Source organism: Diadema setosum, chromosome 8 (assembly GCF_964275005.1).
Source record: "Diadema setosum chromosome 8, eeDiaSeto1, whole genome shotgun sequence".
NCBI classification, from domain to species: domain Eukaryota; kingdom Metazoa; phylum Echinodermata; class Echinoidea; order Diadematoida; family Diadematidae; genus Diadema; species Diadema setosum.
In genome coordinates, this window is record NC_092692.1 from 4,980,852 (window position 1) to 5,008,395 (window position 27,544).

The 27,544-nt window shown below is 38.0% G+C and overlaps 1 protein-coding gene across 1 annotated transcript; it reads right to left on the reverse strand.

Moving 5' to 3' along the window:
* Positions 1-1,622: 1,622 nt before the first annotated feature.
* Positions 1,623-27,544, reverse strand: LOC140231564 (dynein intermediate chain 3, ciliary-like). The gene is made up of 15 exons (XM_072311702.1): positions 27,454-27,544; positions 26,048-26,247; positions 25,320-25,481; positions 24,567-24,685; positions 23,918-24,060; positions 23,397-23,510; positions 21,411-21,550; positions 9,191-9,313; positions 8,352-8,531; positions 7,464-7,507; positions 6,687-6,822; positions 5,995-6,237; positions 4,996-5,154; positions 4,145-4,204; positions 1,623-3,220 (listed from the first exon to the last, which is right to left on the reverse strand). Exons 2-14 carry the CDS (start codon positions 26,228-26,230, stop codon positions 4,154-4,156), a joined length of 1,797 nt encoding a protein of 598 aa, XP_072167803.1. The 5' UTR covers positions 26,231-26,247; positions 27,454-27,544; the 3' UTR covers positions 1,623-3,220; positions 4,145-4,153.

Here is a 27,544-nt window from a genome sequence, read left to right on the forward strand (position 1 = left end):
CTAGAGGTCTGTAAGTGTATTATGCTCATTCCTCGTGGTAAGTTAGGTATTTTATTACAAAGTGTATTTATGACATTCCATAGAATATACTATTACATTGTAGTTTGTAAAATCAGAGTGATCTGAATGCAGCCTTCTACAGTCCGTGGAGACATTCATACAGATGTACATTTGGTATGTAATTCATCAACTCATATTGTGCAATGGAATTATAAAAAAAAAAAAAATGTGTACTATTGTTGTCATATTTAAATATGTACATGTATATGATCACGTGTTGTTGCAAATGTAAATAAAATCTTAAACTTTCCATAGACATGTGTTGCTGAACCTTCATTTACTTTTTTGTGTTGTCTTTACATGCTCATATAGAAAGTTGAGGAATATATCTTTTTGTGTATTACGCAGTTTGTTGTCCAAATATTTTATATTTTTCTCCATAGGACTGCAGTGTTAGCATGTGTATTTCTTTTTCATCATGAGGCAAATGACCAAAATGAATACTGTGATACATGTATTTCATTCAGACATGCAGTGAAAAAGATTCTTCCGACATTTAGAAGTCTAGGAATATGTTGAGGGTAAAATGTGCTGTATTGTAATGGTAATACAGTCCAGTGGTTACTGCTGAATTTATCAGTGAGTTGTGACGTGGTAGTCCCTACATGTACTACTCAAAGGCTATGTGAACAAAATAGGTTTTCAAGAGAAACTGAAGGTTGGGAGAAATTGTTCAATGGTAAACAGTGAGTAAAGCCCGATGTATTTTGCTTCTCGCGATGAGAAGATCATGCATAATTAATGAGACATTCTCCCGACTTGATGAGCCAAATATGTGTATTACCATTGCACATTTTGGTAAGTGGGACCAGAAGTCTGTTAGAGTGATGATTTTTCCATTAGACAGACAAATTGTCAGTTGGGAAATGTGTCTTCTTAGTCACAACATACTTTACATCTGAACCTTTGATTCTACTATGGTGGGACGTGCTTCTTCAATTCCCAATAACCTACTGGATCTGTTCACATCACTGCTACAATGTAAGTACACTATAATGGGTTATTGATAATGGATATCAAGGGAAAAGCACTGACATATATCAATGCTTACCCTTTAAGAAATACCCTCTCCTCATTTACACTGCATCTCAAATTTACATTTCATTAACGATAGCGATGGTGGCCAGAAAGAAATTTCAGTACATCCGATCAGCAGAAACCATTGAAACATTTAAAAAGCATTTGAAGTCATATATATCCGCATCTTGCTTTGGTTGAATATTTTTGTTGTTGAATTGTTTACCAGGTATATATATTTCTATCTCTTCCTTGTTCTTCAACTTCATATGTTCAACTACAAAATGTTACTTATGTATGTTATTCTCTTTACATGTATATGTCCCTCTGCACCTCATAATAGGCCACTAGATCGATGGCGCATTACAAATGCTGTAGTTATTATTATTATTAAATATTCTTGGAAGAGTACATTAACATTGACCGGGTGAATCACATTATCACATACAATTTATTGTACAGGTACGTTTTCTGAAAGTCTGCTCACAAACATAGAGAAACATGCATATGATAATGATTACAAAATAAGATGAAATGGAACACGGTTGTACTTTTATCCATATTTATTTGAACAACTGTACAAATACATATTTTTATATTCTTCAAGAAGAAGAGTTTTCTTGTACCATTACAGGTAAGTAGTACACACAAAGTTAAATTGTACAGCAGGAGTACAGTTGTACACTGCACACACAGTAAACAACTTCCTCATTGATATTATTTACACTTTGTCAAAAGTTTTGTCAAAATATAGCAAATTTGACACACTCTCACATCCTTTTTCCACTCAGTCGTATGGGGTGGTCGGATATTTACACTGATTCATCAACGCTGTAAATATATATTTTTTTCTTCACAAATTCATCACATATACCTTTGAATGTGAATGATGTCTACTGTCAAGGTGCTAGCAGGTGTAGGTGTGGATGTGGTGCAATTGTTTCAAACACTTTTTGTCTTTGCATGACTAATTTTTTTCTTTGTGCATTTGTGATGTACGCACTGTAACTTGATTGACTTGCGTCTAGAATAAAACAAACAATTAGCGGTAGTGAGCCTGAAATTTCAACTGCACTGAAAGTCCATTGCAGCGATAAAACAGCATTCAATTTGCTGCAAGATTTAAATACAATCATATGCTGTATGAGTTAACAAATAATGCTGAAGATGCAGTTCACAGTCTCCTGCTATGGTGGATACATGTCTAAAAGACTTTCATCCTTCAGTTTGGCAGTGCATTTGATTGTATGCCATGGGGTTATTGCATGGTTGTCTCAGTGCTTATTGTACAATGAGCTATGAACCTCATACAATGAGTGCCGTAACAAGATTATATCAAGATCTACATATTATCCAGTATAATGGCGTGCATGTTTTGTATGTGTACTATAGGCAACACGCAACACAAGAGAGGTATTGTACTTCAATCTACTGGTATGAAGTCACTCATGCTCGCTTTGTTATCAATATGTAGGGCCCTATGATTGTTAACAAGTGGCTGATATTTGGGTGGGAGATTTTGATTTTAAAAAATCCTAAGTCTCAACACAAAGTTCATCTTAGTTTCTCCATTCCCACACTGACGGAACAATGTCATATAATGGCTTGTAGTTGTAATGTAATTTTGTACAAGGCTTTGAGTTTTGAAAAGATTTAACCACACAGACATCATCACATAGTTATTAACTGGAATCAGTAATTTAATGATACACACTGCAAAAGCACTTGTTTCACTCATTTTGGAATTGCAATACAATCAAACCCTGGGTGTCTATAACTGACTAAATCATCAGCATGTATGAGTTCAACCCTCTAAACCCTTACTTTCCCTGGTACTTTTCCTACTATGCTCACAAACATGGATACTGGCTTTACACATTGTCACTGAACCGGAATGAGAGGGCACGGAGTCTGTAGCTTTAAGAGCTAGGAGGGCACTAAGACCGAAACGAGTTCCTGTCATCCCAGTTTTAGCATCCTTCTAGCTCTTGGCAGAAGGCACAAATGTTATGTAGTGTAGGTAATGCACTGATATGTGAGCACGTGTCCTGCCCATTCATCAAGATATCCACACCACAGAGGAGAAGAATAAGAATGTGCAGCAAGGATGAGAAGACTGTGGTCAACTCTGGCTCATCATATCCTGTAAGAGAAAGTAGAAAAATATATATTGAGTCACCCAGTAGTGAGATATATCCCCTACATCCAATTCTAGGCTCTACAATCATCTTATAAGGAACAATATTTGTAATATCGAGGAGTAACATTTCATTACAACAAACACAAGTGTAACAAAATTCCAGTTATAACGAAGTAAAAATTCAGGCTGCAACATTATTTGCTCTCTGTTTTTTATTGTTTATTTGTTAGGTTGTAACAAAATTTCAATATAACGAAAGAAAACTGCTGGTTCCAAAGACTTCATTACAGTGCACTCCCGTTATAACGAATACGGTTATAACGAAATTCCGGTTACAACGAAGTAAAAATTCAGGCCGCAAGATTATGCACTCTTTGTATTTTTATTGTTTATTTGTTTGGTTATAACGAAATTTTGAAATACCGAAAGAAAACTGCCAGTCTCGAGGACTACATTATAACGGGAGTCGCTGTATTGCAAAGTACTTGAATTATTGGAGCTGCTCCTTGACGGGTGAATTAAATTACAAGCTATGGCATGCTACATGTATATCAAATCATGACCTAACATGAAAGTTTAAACATCCCATTTTCTGACTTCTTACATAAAGTGCTTGAAAACAAAAACAAAAATCCTGATAGTACACATTTGCTGGTTTTTACTTGATGTAGGAGTGTTTGTACTTCAAGACAAACTACCCCCAAAGAAAGTCAATTGACATGAACATTCTAATGGTCGCGGCATATTTTTCATCTAAACTTTAACAGCACTCTTGCCTTGTCTTCATTACCTTCATGCATACATATCATCTCCTTTGAGAATATTCCCCTTTTATATAAAATCAGTTTTGCTCATACGAGTGTAAGACACAACATCAGAATCCATGCAGTTTTCTTCAAAGAAACATATTTCTCTAACCAGGCTTACCGTCCCAACTTATTTGTCCTCCTTTTCACCATTTTCTGTGTCTTTCTTTTCACTGCCATTCTGAAAGAAAAACCATAGGGTTTCTTGTTTACAAACATGTCATCATACTCACATTTCAGTACTACCTTGCTCTGTGTCAAAGGAGCATCGTTTCCTGATTGGTCATATATTTTTCTACATTATGAACTACATAAAATCAACCGTTGAAGAACTGTCAAAACACGTACATACATGTAAATGCAAACAGACATTCACAACCACTGTGTTATGTCCTTACCAAAAAAAAAAAAAAAAAAAAAAAAAATCTGGCATTGGAGCAGAGTTTTAGCTCACACAGTCAGGACTCCTAAAATAACTTTCATATTTCTGAAGGTCTTCCCAATGTTTGCCTTTAAACTTTGCTTCTTGTATTGATTTGAAGTTTATGCTTAAATACAACTGAATGAATTAATGTATTTGGGTTCACTCAAGGAAAATACAATACTGCCACTTTATCTTTTCTTCAGCAGCAACTTATTATGGCAACAAGCCATCAAACGTGAGCATTGGCCTGCTGATGTGGCAGCTAAACCAAACACTTTACGCTACAATTTGTTGGCGATCAGATAGCGAGATATGGCACAAGATGAAGTCAGGGTTTGCAGTAGCATTTTGACACTGCAAGTTACAATTTGGAAACTTTGCAAGGACTGTTTTGGTCATTCTTTTGTGAAAGAATGTTGTCTCCATCCTCTCCTAAATCATTTGTTTGTTCGTTTGTTTGTTTTTTCAATATTTGCCCAAGCGCGTTAGACTCTCACGCATCACCATTAGCTCCCTTCCTGTCTCCGTAACCATGGCAACCAGCTCACCTGCTCTGCAGCCTCTTCAATGGTCTTGTTGTCCTGCTCACTCAGCTTGGCCTGCTTGGCCTCAAACTTCTTCTTGTCCGCCTGCACCATCTTGAAGAAGTCCTCCTCAGCGTTGGCAACGAGGTCTTCCTCCTCCTCTGGTCCTCCTTCCTCATCCTCCTGCATCATTCCGAGAAAGAAGATGTTGCATAACTATCACTTTCAGACCCACATGCCTACAGATTAATAAATTTCCATAATTGGCTCTTTGATACTTGTCCACACTGAACAGCACTGCAAATAATTTTCATTCTTATATCACACATGGGGAGAAAGCATTTCCATGCTTATCTTCAAGACTTCCTTTGTGGTTTATGTTCTTGTGTTTTCAGGAGCACTGTCTTTTTGGAGACTTTCAATAAATCTCACCAGCTTCTTAGGAGATATATAATTTTCTCCTTCAGCCCCTATATGGAACAAAGGTGATAAGTCTGATATATATTGCAAATCTTATTTGTAAGTTTAATCTAGGTTAAGTACTATGAAGTGTCATAGCCTACATTGCCTGCTTAACATACATGATGCAATCATCATACTGTGAAAACAAACTAGACCAATCTGAATTTGTCTGTGCAACACATATTTAAGGTTTAGATTGAATGTCCAGTCTTAGTACTTCAGTCTGTAGGTAGCACAGGCATGATGTAAGAAAGAACATGACTTAACCATGATCCAGAAAACCATATGATATTAAAGCTTTATTAGATACTGACTGATGAATTGAGGGACTGTTTTTTTGTTTTTTTGTTTTTTTTTTACAATTCCTCTTTCATGGTAAAATTAAATATCAAAAGACATTTATGATAAATCATTAAAATTAAATTCATCTGATCTCTTGCAACCATTGAATCAATGAATGATTCTATTTCAGATTACCAGTTTATGATAAAAAGATGAGGCTTTTGAAAGGAAATATGATAGAGGAGAAATACAGAGAAGGATTAGAGTGATGTCCCCTACCTCATTGCCTTGTCCACTGGCAGTCTGCCTCTTGAGTCTCAGTTCCCTCTGGCGGGATTCCAGGATCTTCTCCCGCTTGGTCTCCCTCTCAAACATGGCCGTCACCAGGGCCTTCTCATTGCGCTGCATGGTGCATAGACCGCTGGACAGCTCCAGCAGGGTGGTGGTGCCCGAGTGGGAACCGGTGGCGATGAGGCGACCCTGGTCCTGGACACGGAGGCTGTGCAGGGCATCGTCACTGACCTGTCAATTGCCACAGAAGACAGATCAAAAAATGTATCAATGATATAGACCATGTCTACATTTGTCAAAATGAGTGTGATACATTGTCTGCCTGGTACTGTCTGCGCCACAGAGGGTCCAAAAACAAAACTCATGTTGAGCGAAAGAAAGTTATGGAGATTATTTTCCAGTGAAGCAATTGGTGTGACTAAACATTACATGACAATACAAGTGCCACACAAAGATAATCTAATCCTCCTACAAAAGAAGGTTATTTCCTACTTTTGTCATCACCTAGTGCTCACTGTCAAAAGCCCCTTTCTAACCATCGTCAGCTAAGAGGACTAACTGTGAAAAGTCATACCACCAATTATTACACTTATCTAGCTCCCTGTTCCATTTCTGCAACCCAACAAATGAGAATACAAACATGATAAAGATGATAATGCCTGGACTTTAAGTGACCATACCTGCAGGCTGAGAGTCGGGTCTTTCTGCTTGAAGAGGTAGTCCCACACGTCGAGGGAGCCGTCCATCTTGGTCGTGAAGAAGACAGCCGGCCTGACGGGACTCCAGCAGCCATCAGTCAGGTAAGACATGTGGTATCTGCAACAGATGGGAACCAGAGGGTTAATTACCATAACTGTTTTCAAGTTAAGTCTAAACAAGTGTTGACTGGTGGGCCAAGAGATGTTAGGCACTGAACTGTTCCCTAGTTCTTGGCTTTACTCTACATCATTGATATGTTGTATTATTCAACAGTATATCAGTCCATCTGAGTTCCTGCACCTTTTACAAAAATAAATTCCATGACTTCAATGACTTTTCCATGCTAAATTTTTGAAATACAGAACCTTATTTTGGTCGGCAATTTCATGAAAACTTAAGTGGTTAGTGCTAAACAAATGAAAATCACTGTCAGATAAGTAGTGTCCATGTAAAGTGTCAGTGTGTATACCACCCTAACACTGCCTGGGAGTTGGTCCGATTTTATTTGATGAAATGTTTTCCTTTAAAACAAAATTACATAGCAAACAAAAGCGAAAATCATTAAAAGGCAAAAAAAAAAATACAAATTTATACATTCACATGACTTTTTATGACATATCTCTAAATCTGCATTTTCCATGACTTTTCCAGGCTTGGAAAAACCTTTTCAAAATTCCATGACTTTTCCAGGTTTTTCATGACCACGGGAACCCTGGTCCATACTAGAGGTTAAAAAGTACCAGCATACATGTACTTACTTTGTCCACATGATAGATGAGTCCCTGATATCTTCAGACCAGATCTAAGCGAGAGCAAATGTAAAAATATGAGAGAGTCTGTCTGGGAAAGCTCATGATCTGTTATGTAAAATCTGTCAAATATTGACAAAAACAGAGATAAAATATGTCAAAGATTTGTCTATTCTTTGTTCATTGAAGACCGCCGGCATCAACATCATATACATTGCAACATCAGTAGCCAAGGACGAGACCATTTTTATGAAAAGCACCAAAAAAACAAAACAAAAAAAAAACAATCAAGGATACAGTTTTAACTTCAATAACAACTGATGCTGCCATCTCTTCTTGCTCCTACCTTTTCATTCATTTCATGAATTAGCAATTAAGACCTGCCAACCAATCCCATTCACCACCATTCCCTTCATTTAATTATAAATGCATGCTAATCACCTTATGTAACACAGAATTCACCTGAATGGAAGTGAACTGGTACATCAGAACACCACAGAGAATACAAATTTTGGTGAAGTACTTGACCCTGATTGTATTAATTACATGGGTATAACGCCAATGAAAGAGTCACACTAGTATTTTCTCTCAATCAGCATATGAACAAAGTCTCTGCACATATCCTAACAGATTGATTGCAAACATGAACATGATGCCACTGTCTTATGCAATCCCTAAAGCATTCCAGTTCTATATTTTTGCATTTTCAAAAAGTCGCTTGCTGGCAGCAATCACTATCATTTATTTCGAAACCCTAAATAAGTCTTCATGATTAGAACCATGCCACTTGCCCTATAACTTAATGGGTATATTCAAAGGACCTGATTAAAGTTAAAGCCACATTCTGTTCATAATTCCAACATATATTTAAAATAATGAGTAGGCATTAAAACTTACCCTCGCTGTCCAATCACCAACAGTCAGGAAGTTCTTGGGGAAGAATGGATTTCTCTGCAGTGAGTAGACAGGTCCAATGTGCTCCCTGTACATGGCTACAATCTTTTCAGCCGGTGTTTTGGCTTTCCTGTTACATGAGATGATGGTGCCTTGCTCTGTACCAACCATGAACTTTGTGGGCTGTGGGTTTAGGAGAGACAGAGAAATGCTGATATTAGATGGGACAAAGCAGGAATGCAATTCTTGAATTCTTTACATTGATATTATTCTTTCCTGGATATATCAATAAAAACAAAAGACGTCTAATTATTTGAATGGGCAAATTTTAATTAACCTTTTCTGTACCAATGAGTTAAATGTGCACAAACTACACACACGAACAGGAATCAATGTGGCTTGTAGTGGGTTGATAAGGTTTTACTGTTGCTTCACATAAACATGAAAAGCCAGCATTATTTTTTTTTTTATATCAAAAGGTATACCGTTTTTGTAAGATATCAGAAAAACATGATAAGAAGAACTGTGATTTCGATATAATTCAACAAAACTGAGATAAATCTAACATCTTTGTCTGGAAGCAATTAGTGAGACATATGGAATAAAAAAAGGAAAAATCTAAAGGAACTCAAAAAGAAATTAAATATTTCTTTTGCTGGATAGGAGAATTTGATAATATTATGAAATTTGGGCATTGCTTTCCAGTAGCAAATTATATCTACTACTATAATCAGACAAGATTACCTAAAATGCATTCTTTCATGGTTTGATTACAGCAAAATAAAAGACATCAGGCTTAGAATACATTCTACTGTTTGACTCCAGAGTATAAACTGGCTTACAATTGTTGGTTCATATTCCAGGGCAATGACTCCTTGTGCATTTTCCATTTTGCCCTTCTTGGTTGGGTCCATGACCAGCTTCTCCGTTGGCTCTCCCAGCTTGCGTGTGTCCCACCACAACACCTGTGTGTGACAAAAAGAAATGTACAGGTGGTTGGTAGCTAGGAAGACATCCTATTATAACATATCCATGCTTGATGAAGACTGTTCTGCCCTTCAATGTCCTCTATCATTGACAGTTTGTTTGAACCACGCTGTTGTGGGGAAAATTTAAAGCTGCAAATCAGCTGCAAACAATGTGCAACTAATGAACTTCAAGCAACCAAACAAGGTAAATGCCAAGCAAAGTCTTGCCCACATATCTCATTTGCAATTATAGTGTTTTGTAATGTAAGTTCAGTGACCTTTTACCCTGTCCAACTCATTAAACCAATATTTGAAATTGAAAATCGTCTTTAGGTGATGAAGGTGTGGTGTTAGTTGAGTCATCTTAGCTGTGGAAAGTTTGAACTTGTCAGACTTCACCCATATTTGAACATGGCGGACATCTTTAGGTTAATGTACCTGTCAGGGGCGGATCAAGGATTTCCATAAAGGGGGAGGGGGCGCAAAAAGAATTCTGGCACCACTTCCAGGTTTTATCGGCTGACAAAGAAAAAAAAAAAAAGGTTTTAGCATACAAGTTTCTTTACAAAAAAAAATAAAGGGGGGGGGCACAGACACCCTCTTTCTTTCTTTCTTTTTCTTTTTTTTTTCTTGTATTTATTTGGATTCATCACTGCCTGTGGCGTGAGTGTGGTGGTCATAGCTCAAATCTGTTGAAAGTAATTGAGAGTTCACCACATTGTGAGTACAGTGCTATCAGGGAAAGTTCATCGACATTTTGACTGCTAACCTTGTTGAAATTCACCCATATTTGACTTGACTGGCATCTTTACGTTACACTGAGTTTGGTGGTCATAGCTCAAATATGTGGAAAGTTATTAAGAGTATGGACAATACTGTGCAATATACTGTGAGGACAGTGCATATTTGGGAAATTTTTTGACCTTTTGACCTTTGACCTTGTCAGAGCATGCCCATATTTAAAGTTGACTGGAATCTTTAGGTTATGTACCCATGGTGTAAGTTTGGTGGTAATTATAGCTCAAAGCTGTGAATAGTTAGAGAGAGTACACTTATCGTTGATGACAAAGACGTTGCTGCTGCCACTGCTGCTGCAGCAGCTAATGGAAGTGATGTCTATACCTCACTTCCATTACACACTTGACATAAAAACAGAAACACAGCAGTGCTTGGTGATCAGGATGAGCATGCAACTTCACCCAAAAGTTGCCAAAGTTAAAAATCTATTGTTTTACAACAAAAACAAAAGACAAATTCATCAACTTTTTGGATAAAGTTATCATGGTATCTTAATCTTTAGTGACGTTGTCGTTGCATGGTAACCACCTTTTTGTAAAGCTTGAACTTTATGAAAGTGGGTGCTGACAGTTTTATAATTTGTACATGATGATTGATTTTAAGATCATTTTTTCTTCTTTTTTTTCCAGATGTATAGATTTCTTTTCTTACTTGAAAAAACAGGCAAATGCATGAACAGATATATGTCATTGGTTTCAAAAGTTTAATTAATCCTTTGTTAAATCAACATGGCACATCTGGCATTATGGTACATACAGGCATGTACTGTCATTAATATCTGAAATGTAACCCTGATGTTGCTCGACGTGAAAGGTGATGCTACGATGAAAATTGTTCCAATTCGTTCCTTTCTTTATTTCTTTCATGCACGGAAATTTTGCAATACATTCATGATGAACCCAAAGAAGATGAATGAATTTAAGCTGATATAATCCTTTCATTGCATCGTCTTATTACTTGGTATCTGGTTTGTATTTGAAAGCCATGTTGAACCACTGAAAAAGGAAAAGAAATTTAATATATCATTTGAAGCACAGAATAAACCAATAATGGCTTTTTGAGTATATTCTAATAGTCGTATGATTCTTCTCAAAGTTTAAAATTCTGTTTAATGCTTGAGCCTTTGCTTATAACAGATAAATTTGTGAAAGTGCAGATCAATCCATTTAAATTCATTGGTGATGGAGATCAAGTTTTCATTTGTGGCCTTATTAATGCCTTAGAGATGAAAGAATAGATAAAAGAGTTAATGGAAGAAGAAGAAAGAAAAAGAAAAGTATTTTTCATTTTATACATGCATGTAAGCTGCTATAGAACTTGAAATATGAAAGTTCCATTTGTTTCACATACACAAAAAAACATGCATTTTGTAGTAATGAAGGACATTAGGGGCGGGGCACTTTGGAAACTTTTTATATGTTTCAACTTTTTCTCAAATATATTGCTACTTCAAACTACTGAATCAATAATGCTTCTGTGTCAGTATAAAATGTTGAATAACAGTCAATCAAAAGAGAAATATCATGGAACATCCCCTTAGGGCCCCATCCCATTTGTACCTTTAAATATGTTGGTTGTGCTTTTTTAATGTGTTGCTAAGTTCATACACGTAGCTGTCACTGGTTGCAGCAGTTTAATAAACCTTTACACAAATTAGTTCAATGTAAACAGCACACCCATGTAAGTATGACATCAGTTACTGACACATTTACTGACATTAACTTTTTGTAGAATAAAAAGAAAGTGGAATTATGTTTCAGTTCATTCATGTATCTCTAGATGATGGAACGTGGTATAACTGAATCCAAAGTATTTTTGTATGATTTTCATTCAAAATATGCTGTTACCATGGCAACTTATAGTTCAATAACGATGAAAGAATAATTTAGCACATGTATGTACTATAGCACTCACATGTGCCAAATTTCAAGCCAAATGCTCAAAAACTGAGGGAGTTAGCTGAACCCACAATATTTTTGTATTCTGTTTAGTGAAAAATTGCTGACCATGGAAATGCATTGTTCAACATCTACAGAAGATGTGTTCTGCACTTCTACATACTGTAGTGGTCACATGTACCACAATTCAAGTCAAATACTAAAAAACTCAGGGAGTTAGGTCAATCCACATATTTTTGTACAATTGGTATAAAAAACTGCTGTTGCCATGACAACAGACTTCTTCACAAACCAAAAAAAAAAAAAAAAAGGCATCCTGCACAACTACACATTACATTGATCGTATATCCCCAATTTCAATTGAACTGATCTAAAAAGAGAGAGGGTACTTCAATCCACAACATTTTGTAGTTTTTCTTTTTAATTACAATACTAACGAAAAAAAGGGTGTCTTGCACATCTTCCTTTGAAAGCGGTTACACATGCCAAATTTAGGGTCAATTGCTCAAAAAATAGAAGAAGTTTCATCCACAACATTTTGTACGATTCTTTTAAAATATGCTGTTGCCATGGCAACTCATAATGCAATACCAACAAAAAAGGTGTCTTGCACATCTTCCTTTGATAGCAATCACATCATGTCCAATTTGGGTTAATTGCTCAAAAAAATTAGAGAGTAGTTCGATCCACAATATTTCATGAAAATATGCGTGATCTACAAGTTACAGCAAATACATGTGCCAAATTTCACTTTCAATTCTGAAAAAAGGGCGAATTAGCAAAGGCTACACATTTTTTTTATGACTTTTATCAAAACAAGCTGTTACCATGGCAACACATGGTTCAAAAATGAAAAGAAGTTTGCTTACCTACATACAATAGTTGTCATATGTGCCAAATTTCAAATCAAATGTTCAAAAAATAAGGGAAATGGCCAAATTCTCAATACTTTTGCATAATTATGGTTACCAAAATTCTGGCCCTCTGCATACACAGTATCATTATCATACATGTGTGCATAAAGCATGATTTGTGTTTCGCGGATCAGAGTCACAAGACTATGACGTCATTTGCAAATCGGCAGATTTGCATTTATGCGGGGACACGTACACTGTACAGTACGCAAACAAAACCACAACAATCGTGCGACACACCTGACACAGTTGGTTGCGTTTCTTTGCAAGAAAAATCCCTAGCAAAGTACAGAATAGATAACCTTGGATCGTCTAAAAGACTAGACAGTAAGTACACAACCTATTTTTCATTGGTTGATTCAAAGGATAAACTATATCCGAAAAGTCAGTGCAGAGTTCGGGGACGAACTCTCTGTACCGTTAATGTGAAGCAGAGTTCGGGGACGAACTCTCTGTACCGTTAATGTGAATGATGAGTGCAGAAGACACACGTATGTCGCGTGGTGTCAAAATGGCCGCTCGTGTGTTACTGTACCCTGCACACTCGCAGTGGTCTGATGGTCCCTGCCCAGTTAAAATCACTGTCGGATTAGTAACTTTTTCAGGAATTTACCAGTAAAAGATGGGAAAAAACCAACGACTTGGTGCCTACTGGTCTGACAGACAGGTCAGACCGGTAGAAAAAAAAAAAAAAAAAAAAAAATTAGGCACCCTCTCAGAACAGGTGATACAAACAATATCACTCCAACACAATTAGGCTACATGCTACTAGCAAAGCGTAACCACCTACTACTCTGTGTTTGCTTTGCAGGCAGATTGAAGAGAATCATAAATTCAGGCACTAGCAATTCTCATTTTGTCTACAGAACATGGTTCAGTTGATTTTGGGAATGTTTTTTTAACATATCTCACAAGTTCTACAGTTGCCTGGTACACTGAGTTGACAATGTTTTCAAGTGTGTTGCATATACTTCAGACCTCACAAATCCAGTAACACATGGGTTTGTTGAAATCTTATACGCACCAACATGCATTGCAATTTATTCAAAAGAAAGAAGAATCTTTCACCCACAAAATGGACTGGGATGGGATAAAATTTTCAGAATTTTTCCCCCTCCAGTTTAGAATAGGTAGGTTTGCATAAGTACTGTTCCCGTTATTTTGCCCTAAATTGCTCTTATAAAGTTGTCAGTAAGATGCCTAGCTTTTCTGAAAAAAAAAAAAAAAACTCAACCTGATGTAGTCTTAAGTGCAAGACAAGAATTCGGTGTGACCTTTGACCCCTTAACTACCATCACATTTCACCCCAAAAGAAATCGGTCAGACACCTTGCTATACCATATCCCCATACTGTCTCATGTTATTTCATTCAATTTTTTGTCAGTGGCTGGAAAGTGGAAAGTTTTTAGTACATTGGAATGTTTTATGCACTCATTTTCTGCAATAGTTTGGGTGCTCTTGGAACTACTGTTGGAAAGGGATTTATGATGATAAAACAAATATGAGATGTATCACATTTGTGAAGTTTTACTGTTCTTTTCACTGGAGGCAAATTACCAGTGAAAGCGTTGTAATAAATCTATGCTCATTTCTTTTCAGGCTATGCCACCTTTCATCACGGAGATCATCTTCTATGTAAGCATGCTCATGGGAAGCTTGCAATTTTTGTGGGACAACCAAGGCATCCGTCCCATCGGAGACATGATAATCTATGGATGGATTCCAGCACTATACGCGATCTATAAACTTTACTTGATCTGTAAAACGTTACTCAGTTTTTTCTTGAGCAATGATCATTGGCAATGATTACTGCTCGCAGAACAGTAGCATTGCTTGATTCCTTTTGCCTTGAACATTCTATCCCGCTTTCAAAATTAAATTGCATCCCACATAACAGTGTCACAGCTTTGCTGGGCAGGGCATATGCATCCATAGGATGGGACCAACAGCACATTGCAAAAAGCTGTTCTCTCTGGAACCATGCTGAGGTAAAAGGAGTCATGGAGGACAATAACCTATTTCAAAGATGTCTTCAAGCGACAAATGAAGAGAGCCAGCATCCCGCATGATACCTGAGAGGAAGGGGCACTCCAGAGTCAAATGGAGAGGACTGCTGCGGAAAGCAACATCAGCCACGGAAGAGCAATGGAAGCAATAGCATCCTTATGTCCAATGACATTTGACAGCTAAACCAAGCATTTTCTGTTCAAACAATGAACAGCATTACTTCATACCGTATCCCTTGCAGGTCTGAGTGCCAATGTAAGAGTCTGCTTGAGATAGACCCAAACTCAAACAAAAGACAGTCATCTTCAGCAACAAAGGACAGCTAAACATTATGCTCAAGGATGGACCCAGGCCCTTGCCTCCTCTGTCTACCCTGCTCCACCTGGAGAAGGCAAAGTGTCAAGATTAAATGCCTTTCACAGCAAGTCACCTCGCTTTAAATACCAGCTTGCAGCAGGCTTTCCACAGGAAGATAGAAAATCAGAAGTCAGGGGGATACCCTATTGTCAGAGCTTTCAGAAAACCTCCTGAAGCGAACCAGGGAGCTGCTGTGTTTTCCACAATCTGAAGAATTTCTTTATTTTCAATGTCACACTAAGACATTGCTTTTCCTTCATACTGATAGAAAACTTTTGTTACATCAAGGACATTGAGGGAAAAACAATATTAATATTCTAAAAATTAGTGTATTTATTGCAAACCAGTCATTCTGCTCAGTTTGCAGGAAAGTTTTACTTGAGTCCTACATATCTTTACATGCCTACAAGAAATATCAAAATGTTCACATGAATTATATTCTTTGAACATGTTGTTCTTCACATCTCCACATTTGTATAAAGTCTGAGACTGTGCATGCAATGAAGGCATAATTATGGTAAAAGCTCGAAGGAATTAACTGTCTGCTTTCAATTTGGATTGAGATGTGAAGCTCCAATCTACAATGTAATGTACTGCAACATCAAATGCTTCACAGTAATCAATGCTGTCTGTAACTTAAGATTTTGTCGTCTGCATTACCTCCTATTAACTGTGTTCATGTACAGATTCCATCCCTATATACAAACTCTGCAACAAACTGCTAAACTATATTCCACTTTAACTCAGCAATTCATAGCTATCCGATAAGAACCTCGACAATTGAGCATTTAGAAAATCCAAGAACTGTCCTTGCCCACCAATCAATATGACATGCTGGTCCTGACATCTGGAATTCTCTTTCTCAGGAAATGGGACTGTGGGAATGAAACATACTTTTAGAAGACATGTAAAGAATGTCCTTCTGTGCAAATGTCAGTTGCCTGGTTCTAGCCTGCACTCCCCACGGTCACATGTTTATTTTGTTATGCGTACATTACATAGACATGGCAACAATTCTTTCTGTCTTTGAATTCAGAATTATCAAATCTGATAAGAACCTCGACAATTGAGCATTTAGAAAATCCAAGAACTGCCCTTGCCCACCGATCAATATGCATGCTGGTTCTGACATCTGGAATTCTCTTTCTCATGAAATAGGACTGTGGAAATGAATCATACTTTTAGAAGACACATAAAGAATGCCCTTTTTGCAAATATCAGTTGGAAGGTTCTTGCCTGCACTCCCCAGGGTCACATGTTTATTTTGTTATGCATACATCACATACACTGTAGACATATTAACAATTCTTTTTGTTATCAGAATTATCAAATTCGTACACCATGAACTATCATGATGTAGATTACCACTCTTCTCATTTTCCTCTAAACCTTTCTTCCTTTCTCTCTCCTTCTATCATATTTCTAACTATGAAATCTACTGAATGTGCATGACACATTTTTTTTTTTTTTTAAATAATGTTTCTGTACATAATTATGTGTAAGTTATAATCCACTGGATATCCCGGTCAAGCTTTCAATTGCTTATGTGGATGACAATCCACACAAAATGTTTAAGACATTTCATGTGCTAACTTTTTGCATATTTGTGTACATGCATAGGCCTATGCATTTTGTGTGTGTGTGTGTGTGTGTGTGTGTGTGTGAGTGTGTGTGTGTGTATGTGAATAACTCACATGTAGCCATATTTCACACAACATATCCTATCTGGTGTTAGGAAAGATTGAATAACACTTAAAAATTCTACCCAGTATGTACTATGATATCCTTATTGTGATGTAGTGCATATTTTGCAGTGACATCATCATCATTCTCTTGATTGTGAATAAGTGTTGGTCAGAGTACGAGTTAAAGAGTAGACATATCTCACTTTCTTCATCTGCGGAGCTAAATGATCAACTTTACTTGAAAGACCCTTCCTGTTGAACAAAGTAATAATAAAATAATACACCTTGTTAATATTTCATTGCTGCAAGAAAACTGCAAACTACGAAAGTCTCATTATTCTATTAGTCGTCATTGAAGTGAAGTGAAGTGAATTGAATTGAATGGGTTAATTCATTATCAAACTTCACAGCCTGATGGCTGAACTGTGTATGATTCACAATGAAGTACAAAGTACAAAGAGGAGAATACTGTGCATTACTACACGAAAAGAACAAATGATGCATCGCAACACCACATGTTGTAGCGCCACCTCACGTCCACTTGAGGAAAGCCACAAAGAAATGCATGCACTGTGTGTGCATGTACATAGTCATTCCCATGCCACTGCTTGTTATACTATGTATGCATGGTACGCTGTGCTAGCAATAGCATGTACTTCAAAGCACTGCAGTGGCTAGCGCGTGCTAGATCCAGCACCAAAATAATTTTCCACTTTTTGACAACCCAGGGCACAACCAAAAAAAAAAAAAAAATTATAATAATTCAACAAAATGGTGGATTTTAAATGGTACCCCAGGGTACCAATTATGTCATCAAATCAGGAAATTAAAGCATGCATACATGAAATAAAAACAAAGACAATTGGATTACATAAAAAAATAAATGAAGCCAACCTGATTTTGTACCCGATAAGCATCATTATTCATATGTGACCCTCCATCACAAAAACAACAAAAAGTCACCAGACACAGATTTTTATTTTAGGGCATGCTGAAAGAGCAGACTCTAAACTTTAAAATGATGTATTTTCAATTCAAATGGACTCTGCTAAAAAGGACACACTCTGGAAAAGTGTTTACTGAGAAAAGAGGCTTTGAAGTTCAGGATCTATTCTGAATGATGTGAGCATGATATAGTTTGCGTGTTTGCGTCTTCGAGCCAATGCGAAGGCCAACACATTTGCCCTTCAGCAAGGCACTTTGTCTACTTTGCTGCTCTCCACCCAGAAGTATAATTAAATGAGTATCCGGTAGGATGAGAATGTTGGTTGATCAGCATGTGTGCGCTTGTAAAATGGCTGTGACTGGCTGGAATGCTCCCCAGGGAGTGGAGAGTGAGCACTGTTAGTGCTGGTTGGAAATATGTATCCAGTGATCGGGGTAATAATAAAAGTCTGTAAAACGCATTGAGGTAACTAACAAGTGTGAAGTGTGCTATATATAAACAAGCTATTAATATCATTATTCAAGCACTTAAAGTAACTGTCACATGAAAAATTGATTGATATTTATAGATAAGGTGAACTATACATTTTAGGAATGCTTGAGCCTCTAAGAATACAAATAACTAAGTTTCAGAACATGGAAACTTCTCTAAACAGAAGGAAAGATGATGTTTCGACACCCTTTTCTGAATGCCAAAACCTGATCCGATGGTGGAGTTTGGGGAAACCAAGTTATGACGTCACACATTGAATGAATCAGCCCTGTGCTGCTGAGCTCTTGCTACGCGGTGCTGTGGTTCAAAGCGTGAATTCTGCATGATCTGCAGGCAAAGTGCAGTGAGGTCTCTTCCTCTCAGAGTCAGGTACACATCTACCTAAAATGTTTGATTGTGATGAAAAATGAAGTTTGCACATCTACCTAAATTTCCAGTTACAAGCCAAATGCTCAACTACTGATGGAATTAGTTAAATCAACTGGTAATTTACAAGATTTGCACATGTACATATGATAGCCATCCCAAATGCCATATTTGAGGTCAATCACTCAAAAAAATGAGAGAGTAGTTCGAGCCACAAATTTTGCAACTGACTGCCCGACCAAACATCCGGCCACTTGACATCACAGTAATTCCTATTTACTCCCATACACACTGTGTGGGTGGGGTGTAAAAACATTACAGACAAGTTGTGTCTTATAAACGTTTACACAGCCATGCAAAAAGATTACTACAGCTTTTCATGACAAAAAATGAATATAAATGTCTCAATATGAAGAAATCTTGTATTCCTAGACGGTGTCAACTATTGCAATGCCACAAATGCATGCATACTGGAGCCACACGTTAGAGTTGGCAAGAGCTGGTAAGAGCTTCCTGACAGCACAATCATGACAATCTCGAAGCTGAAGCTTCTTGTAGTCTCACGCTCAGCAAAACTGCATGTTACTTCTCAAAATTGGAAAGAACTTTATCTCTGAGCTGTGAAGTTGCTCCAATTTCTATTTTAGTTTTAATTTACGATCAATAGTCATTTGTTTTCTGCTCGTAAAAGACATTGGCAACAAGCCCATCTGGCATGTATGGATTATCGTTGTGGCAGACCAGGTAAGGGAAACTGGAATATCTACAAATTATGTTTACAAACCCACAAAGAATGAAAAGGCTTACAGCAGCAAGCATTGATGATGATTTAAATACCCCTGACGTTCATGCATTAAGCTGTACAAACTCACATGCGCATATAGCCCCAGTTCGACCTCATAAAACTGGGTGTAAATTTGCATATATATGTCAGAACTTTTTCCTGTGATACTGTTGTACCCATAAAATAAGGAGCATCCCAAACTTTTCATACTTCCTGATGAAAAAAAAAAATTGTGCTGTATATACAAAATTTTATGGTATATGTGTGAGTGGTGTCGCTAATACATATGAAAATTAACACAGAAACTGAGAGGAGAGAAAATCAGGCGATGTTTCTTTTAATTCTCGAAAGTGCTTTCTGAACATCCCAGGGATGGATATCAGGACACTGTTCCACGAAGGTAGGAACACAGGAAGGTGCTCAGTATTCAGTGGGTTAAACACCTCCGATAATAGACATAAAATTATCATTTATAGCACTGGCAAGCAATTTAGTATCTTCAGAATCCCGATCGGGAACTGAGAGCAAAGGTTTATCCCATCTTCCTCATGTCATGATATGAATCTCTCAATATCAAGTTATTGAGATTACACCAAAATAGTATGAGTAGTGTTTATGAGGCAAAGTTCACTGACTTTTTGACCTTGTCAGAATTAATCAATATCAAAACTTGACCAGCCTCTCTAAATTAGGTGATGTATCTGTGGTGTGAATTTGGTGGTCATAGCTCAAAGCTGTGTAAAGTTAGAGAGAGTACAACAAATTGCTGACGATGCCAATGACCTCGTTGACGCCGACGGAAAAGTGACGCCCATTTGTCACTTCTGCTATGTGGGCAAAACAATGAACTGTGCAATATAAAAGTTGGAAGGTTAGGTATCTTGATTAAATTCATGTACATTGGGTACCTGTTCATAGGAATGTAAGAAAGTTGAAGAGTGCTTGGGACAATGGAAAGTGAAACACACTTTTGTAATTCATACTTAACAGATTTGTTCTTTCATATCTTGTAGTTTTTATATCATCTGAACAAAGACTCAGTTAACTCTGTTAACTGAAATTCTATTTGAATTGCTTTATTTCAGCTGGGTCTCCTACACTTTATTGAGTGTGTCTCTTCTCATGTAACAGGTTATTTGGGGTCCACAGCAAATACCTTCCATGAAGACAGATTACTGTATACGCTATAATTTTCGCATACATAAATTTTTGCGAATTGCCGCTGTCACACATTTTCGCGAGTGGTTAAAGTCGCGATTGGGGGACCAGAGAAAATATGAAGTGGCAAAGAAAGTGTAAATTTTCAACTTACTAGCAAATAAGAATGATACTAGTTATACACTGCATGAAAAAAACTTACCAAACTTACCGAACTAGTAAGTTAGAATTCAACATTTTTGAAGTGGTTAAGTCCATCGCGCTAGATTTCTGACGAGTGGTACGAGGGGTTGCGATAATGGATTGGCTCTACAGTATTCGTAAGTAGACGTGGACTAGCCCGACCACCCCAGACGCTGTTAATACGCTGTACTGTGCGAATGCTACGTACAGCGACTGGGCTGTGTACATGTATCTAGTTAGTAGTTAGACGTGGACGTGCTATATGTACGTAAACAAGCTTAGCCAGTATGGTCTGTTCGGTAAGCCGTGACATGGTATACTAGTACTGAAATGTTCGTATTATCAAGGCAAGGGATTCATTTTGGAAGGTAATATTTTCGCGTGTTGTTAATTTCGCGAATAGCTCCCGACTCGCGAAATTCGCGAAAATAAAACCCACGCGAAATATATAGCGTATACAGTAATAGATTATAAAAGGACATAGACGGGTATGCTGTGTGCCGTACCTGTCCGTCTGTGGACGCAGAGAAACACTCCGTGCCCGTCTTGGATTGCAGCCAGATGGTCTTATAGACGGGGTCGTGGTGACTGTGTTCTACCGGCGACATCTCCACTGCCTGAGATCCTTTCCTTGTGTCCCAAAACGCTGTAGGTGACCACAAGAGTGTGAGAGACAGAGATTGCAGATTGTTACATGTACTGCTGGCCAAGATATAGTACTACCATCAGAAATCTTAATCAATATTATTATTTTCATTATACAAACAAGCGTAGCCACAAACAAAATATAACAATAATTTCCCATGCACTTCTTATGGAGTCTAGCATGATTCATTACTGTAAAAGTGGATATTTTTGGCGACTAATTTTTTGCCCTCAGCCGGGTACGAAGAGTTTTGCATGTTTTTAATTTCGCGGAATCAAGATATCAACTATTGGAACACATGTCAAGCAAAAATATTTGTGTGCTTTTATTTTTCTGCTAGTTTCGAGTGGCGCGAAAATTTCAACACCGTGAAAATTTCCACTTTTAGCAGTTTTATCAGAATAAACGAGCAACTGCACATTCATACATTGTGCATGCATTCCTGACAACAGAGCTTTATTACATAAAATCTCTTCATCTATGTACATAGAATTTCCTCGTCAATATTAATGGAGTTACTGTTCCTCGTGAATTAAAACAAAAAGCGACCTGATGTTCATGAATTGCAATTTCTAATTCCCATCATTTGATAGAGTGTGAATGACAACATCATGCGGATGTAAATTTATCAAAGCTTGTCTTACTGAACAGCTCTCCCATTAAAGCACAGCAACTAAGACCCCGTTTACAGTGCGAGGCTCGGCCGCGGCCGAGCCGCGGCCGAGTCCAGCCCCGCTTCATTGTAAACGCGCAAAAGGCCAAATGCGAGGCCAAAATTGGCCTCGCATTTGGCCTCGCTCTGGGGCGGCGGCGGCCGAGCCGCGGCCGAGCCCGGCCTCTTCTTGGTGTAAACGCAAACTGGGCCAAATGCGCGGCCAATTTTAGTCTGGCTTCCAAACCCTCTGCCTGTATCCTTCGCTATTCAGGATATTAACCCCCTCAACGTCGAAAACTAGTATAGTTTAAGGTGGTTTTGTCCTGCAAAGGATTTTTTCCTTCGGCAAAGGCCTTTACCCGAACGGCGACTTCGTCGCCACGGAATTCATTTGGCAAAGGGTCTGAAAACCAGACAATACCAAACTGCGTTTGTTTACAAGCAGAGCGCCACTACGACAAAATATTGAAAGGTTTGAATCAAAAGCGCGGCCGAGCCCAGCAGTGTAAACGGACAAAATTGCGAGGCTCGGCCTCGCAATTGAGGCCGGACTCGGCCGCGGCCGAGCCGTGGCCGAGCCCGGCCTTGCACTGTAAACGGGGTCCAACTAGTAATAAAACTAGAGAAGCACTCAGAGAGCGCAGACCTCCTCTAAGCATGTAGCTCATTTCCAACACTGATCTTGTTCTTCCATACAGATATCAGTGATTTCCACCATATAATATGTACTTATAGCATTGTGTGCTGAAAGTCACCCGATTTCCCAATATACAAGCCTTTGTTACGTCATAAAACCCTCAGCTGCACAGCGCACCTTGCCCCAGCAGAAACTAGAGCACACACCAGTGCGTGCATGCAAACCTCAATACGCGCAGCCTGAACTCGCAAGTTCATTGACCCTACCTGCCAAAATATCAAAAATCCTTCATATATTCCCCAAAAATGATCGGATCACTACCAAAAGTTAATCGTTTGGTACTTGTGTCATTCTCAATCTTTCCTGCAAGTTTCAACCCAATCCGTTAACTACTTTTTGAGTTATTTTGCACACGGACAAACGAACTAACGAACAAACCAACGGTAACGAAAACATAACCTCCTCCCTTGGCGGAGGTAATAAACTCGTTGTTATAGCAAGAAATGACGTAATCAACAATGAGCATGGCAGGAACCATTCCCTCTTCCACTTACCGACTTGTCCATTGTAGCATCCTCCGATCAAGACGTGGACATCTTTTGGGTTGTATTCCAGGCAGACAAGGGGTGATACTGGCTTTAGTACAAACTCTGGCTTGTTAGGGTTTTCTGGTGGCAAAAGGATGAAATACACAGAAACACAGGGTGAAACATTCATCTAAGTTCTAAAATTGGCACATTGATAGTACCATTTACAGGGTTTCCAGTGTATGAACCAGAAATGGTTTTAGACAATTCACATGAGGAGAATCCAAGACAGGATTCACATCACATACTGACCATCATTTCATACTCCTGGTACAGATATGGAGAAAACTTTGTTCCATGATTGGCAGTAATATGCAGAAAGACAAATGAAAGTTAACGAAAGGAAAGGAAATGCATTTCAATATAAAAATGCTTTAATCCGTAGGACTACTGTCAATGAAAAAGGAAGAAAAAAAACACAGTTGCTTTTGCATATAGATCTCTCTTTTCATATCAGGTGATGACAAGTAGTGACATGGCCAACATACCAATGTCCCAGATGTATGAGTCAAGGCTGGTATCTGGAGATGACCTCTGGAACTCAAGACTAGAGTAGGCTACGGCTAGTTTCTTTGGCCCATCTGGATACCAGGATAGGTGAGTGGCTGGCCTCTTGATTTCATTTGGATCTCTGCAACAGAAAGCAAAAAGAAATGTGTACAATGCACATGAAAAACAGGACTGTGATGGCAGATCATCAATTTCATTCAAACGAAGAGATGTTATGCACTAACAGAAGATAAAAAGGACATAAACTTTATGTATGCATCGCTAGTACAGCTGTGGTAACTCAGTACTTTGAGTAACATGATTTGATATGCTCAAATTTGTTTTTTGAAAAAGGTTGAAATGGGGCAGGGCAAAGTTTGCAGATTCAATTCAATTCACTTTTACCTGATAATCACAAGAACAGAAATATATACAGTGTAAAATGTGCCAAGGAGTTCACAAAGAAAGCCAAAGGCTTGAAACAAATGTGATCCCTTGTGACAAATGAGGCAATAATCAACCTTTTAATGGAATGTGTATACACCTAATCAGTAGATAGCTTTCATCTTCACAATCAATGAGAGAAAAAAAAAGTGATTCCGGAAAAAAAATCCACAGCAAGTTAAATCTTCTCCACTACTCACTCACCTGAAAACATTGATGGTTTTGGCAGATGGCGTCTCTTCTACCTCCTCAATCTCCAGGTCTGCAAAGTAGTCTTCATAGATGTCTATTGCATTGTTTTGTTGAATACAGTGTTCCATAACCTGTGTCAAAGAGAAGAGAGAGAGAGAGAGGGGCATTGTTAATTTGTTTACACAACTTCTACACTACTCATGGTAACATGTTATTATACTGCAACTAATGCCATGGGACTTTATCTGAGGATCCCATATCATTTTCCCTTTATTTTAAAACTGTCTGGTTCCAAAGTCAAGTTAATTATTATAAACAATCAAGACAAAGCTAGAAAGCTCTGTATTTATGGCCTTATTGTGTTGATAGCATTCATGAGTATAATATCATGCAAGATACAGATGGAAGAATGTTACAACCCATTAAATAAAAAGAAAACCAGCAAGAAACTATGAAAATGCCCATACAAAATGCAGTTAGAAAACAATAAAATTACAAGATTTCTATCAAGGTATTCCTGAACATCTGCTTCACTTCTGCAGTAAACTGTGATTCTGAATAACCCTCAAGCCATTTTGACTGGCTTGTTTTCTCATCAAAATAGAGTTTTAAAACACAGCATGTACTGTAAACATGGAAAATGGAAATATATGCATGATGGGGACTTTGCAGCCTATATATCGCAATACTCTGATTCCCATATACAGTCCAAGTATAATCAAGGAATGGCTTACTACTTTGTAACCAAAGAGGGGGTAAACTTACACTGGCCAAATTCAGGATGGTGTTGATGTAGTGCTCATCCTTCTCCACCTTCTTTCTGAACCTGATGACCTGCTCCACCTCCTGTGGGTTGATGTCCTTTGGCCAGCCACCCTCGGAATGGTTGATCCCTCGACTGTCCGTTTCAAATCGCTCTGTGTTCACCTGCATGGGCAATTTATGTGAAGAGCATTTACATGATGAGACATTGAGACATTTTTTTTATTCTCTCTCTCTCTCTCTTGGATCCGAAATACTGGTATGCATAAGAGAGGCTTTTATTGTAGGAAATATCTGCTCCACTTCGAAGAACTCATTGACCCCTTCCACAAAATTAATTCTTACGCTGTTTAAATGGAAATCCAAATGTTGTGTAATTTGAGAACAAAATGTTCAAACGTTTATATACACAGTGAACAGTAGACTACAAATGGTTAACAATCTCTTTAGCTCAGTTGTGCCTTTAGGTCTGGTGAGCTGGAGATAGCAATGATATTTCACATTCACAGCCCCTGAGATGGGTCTAAAGCCCGACATGCTAACAACTAACATCAGACACAGCAACAGAGAGTATTATTAGCATAACAATGTCAAGAACCCTTGCTACAACACAATCCCAAGTCTCTGAAAAGAGTATTTGGCAACCTTATAGTATACACATGGAAGTTTTTGTATTATTGATAAACAAATGTCAGTAAAGTTTACAAAAGTATGATGTTAAATACACTCACATCATGCTCTGACATCTCCTGCACACATTGTATCCCCCTGTCCACTGGATTCTTCTCGATGAAGTTTGTCAGGAGGCTTTCATCTGGGAGGATGTCCACATGAAGCTCAGCTGGACGATCAGAAAAGTTGCACTGCCGCCCAAACTCATTTCTCTTTTTCGTGTACACATACACGATCTCCATGGTGCTACCTTAGTTCGCTGCAAAAAAACATCAAGTGTTGAAATATGAAATCAAAATATTACTCAATCTAACCACAACCAGTCTAGGCTCTAGACTTGACTATATGGTAGGGATCTAGCATTTTAACATGAGACGTCTAACGTTAGAATCTAGACAAGAGGACTAGAGTCTAGAAAATGTTTATGTAAATGTGTCTCTACTAGTGAGCATCATTCATACAGCATTTGGAGTGCACATTTTGAGGAGAATTGGGATCTCAACTTAATTCAAATGAATAAATTCCATGATAGGTCATCAAGTCTGATCACTCAGCAGAAAAAAAAAAAAGAAAGAAAAAAGAGTCGAGTGAGTCGAGTGATATGGCAAAACGTCTGAAGAAACCTCAGGCTCATCATTTTATTAACTCGATCCTGACAATGTCAATATTAAAACAGCACTCACAGGCACAACTGGTGTCAACCTCATCCGCTTGAGGCCCCTAATGTTACACTCTAACGTTAGGAATTAGGAATATAATTAGGATAGGCTCAAGCCAAAAAGGCAAGCGCAAGCGTGAAGTGACGTGAAGTGACTGTTTGGTGGCACAGGAACAACATCAACATGCAACACCAACAGGCTTGTGCTAGACAGGCTCCTATCGATGTCTACCATAGGAATATGATTTACAGTACGCCTTGGTCTTTGGAAGTAGAGGTAAATCTAAAAAGTTAGGCCCTACTGTTGATACAGAAGGATTTCTGCATTGTCAGGGCTGCCAACATTGGATTTGGAAACTAGTTGAGAGTGAGACTCCGAGAGTCCCATATCATAGGCTAATTAATAATGGCAATGCTATAAAAATATTTAACAGTTAGGACTAGGAGTCAAAATGAGTGAGGTCAATAGAAATGCATGCAAATGAAATAAAGTTTTAACGGTTAGAGTGAGAAAGGATTGTCATCCATTAACTTAGCATTCTCTAGCAGTATTGTTGCATTGATTGAGCATCACTAACTCGTTCAATAGACTTCTATTCATAACAGTGCACAGAACAGATAACAGTGACCTGGTGACAGTGACGCAGTGTCATCGAGTAGCAGTGTATTCACGACCACAAACATAACTTAATATGTGAGTCTTTTAACTGTAAATGCTACTTCGATACTGTCTACGAATATTATGAATTACCAACTTATTCCCCGGATAGGTGATAGTGAAAAGATATGCAGATGATAACAATTTACCTTTGTGTAATTGGTAGTAGAATATAGTATCTCCCGTCAAAATCAGCATCAAAGTAGAAGCTTCCCTGAAGCGGTCTGTTGCCAGGGTACG

Bases quoted from the DNA above. Each gene is read 5' to 3' on its own strand.
- LOC140231564 (XM_072311702.1), bottom strand. From the start codon at position 26,230: ATGGAGATCGTGTATGTGTACACGAAAAAGAGAAATGAGTTTGGGCGG. The intron at 21,551-23,396 runs GTAAGTGGAAGA...GGTCACCTACAG, and splicing joins ATGCTACAATGGACAAGTCG to CGTTTTGGGACACAAGGAAA. The intron at 4,205-4,995 runs GTGAGCTGGTTG...TTTTTCTTTCAG, and splicing joins TTGAAGAGGCTGCAGAGCAG to AATGGCAGTGAAAAGAAAGA.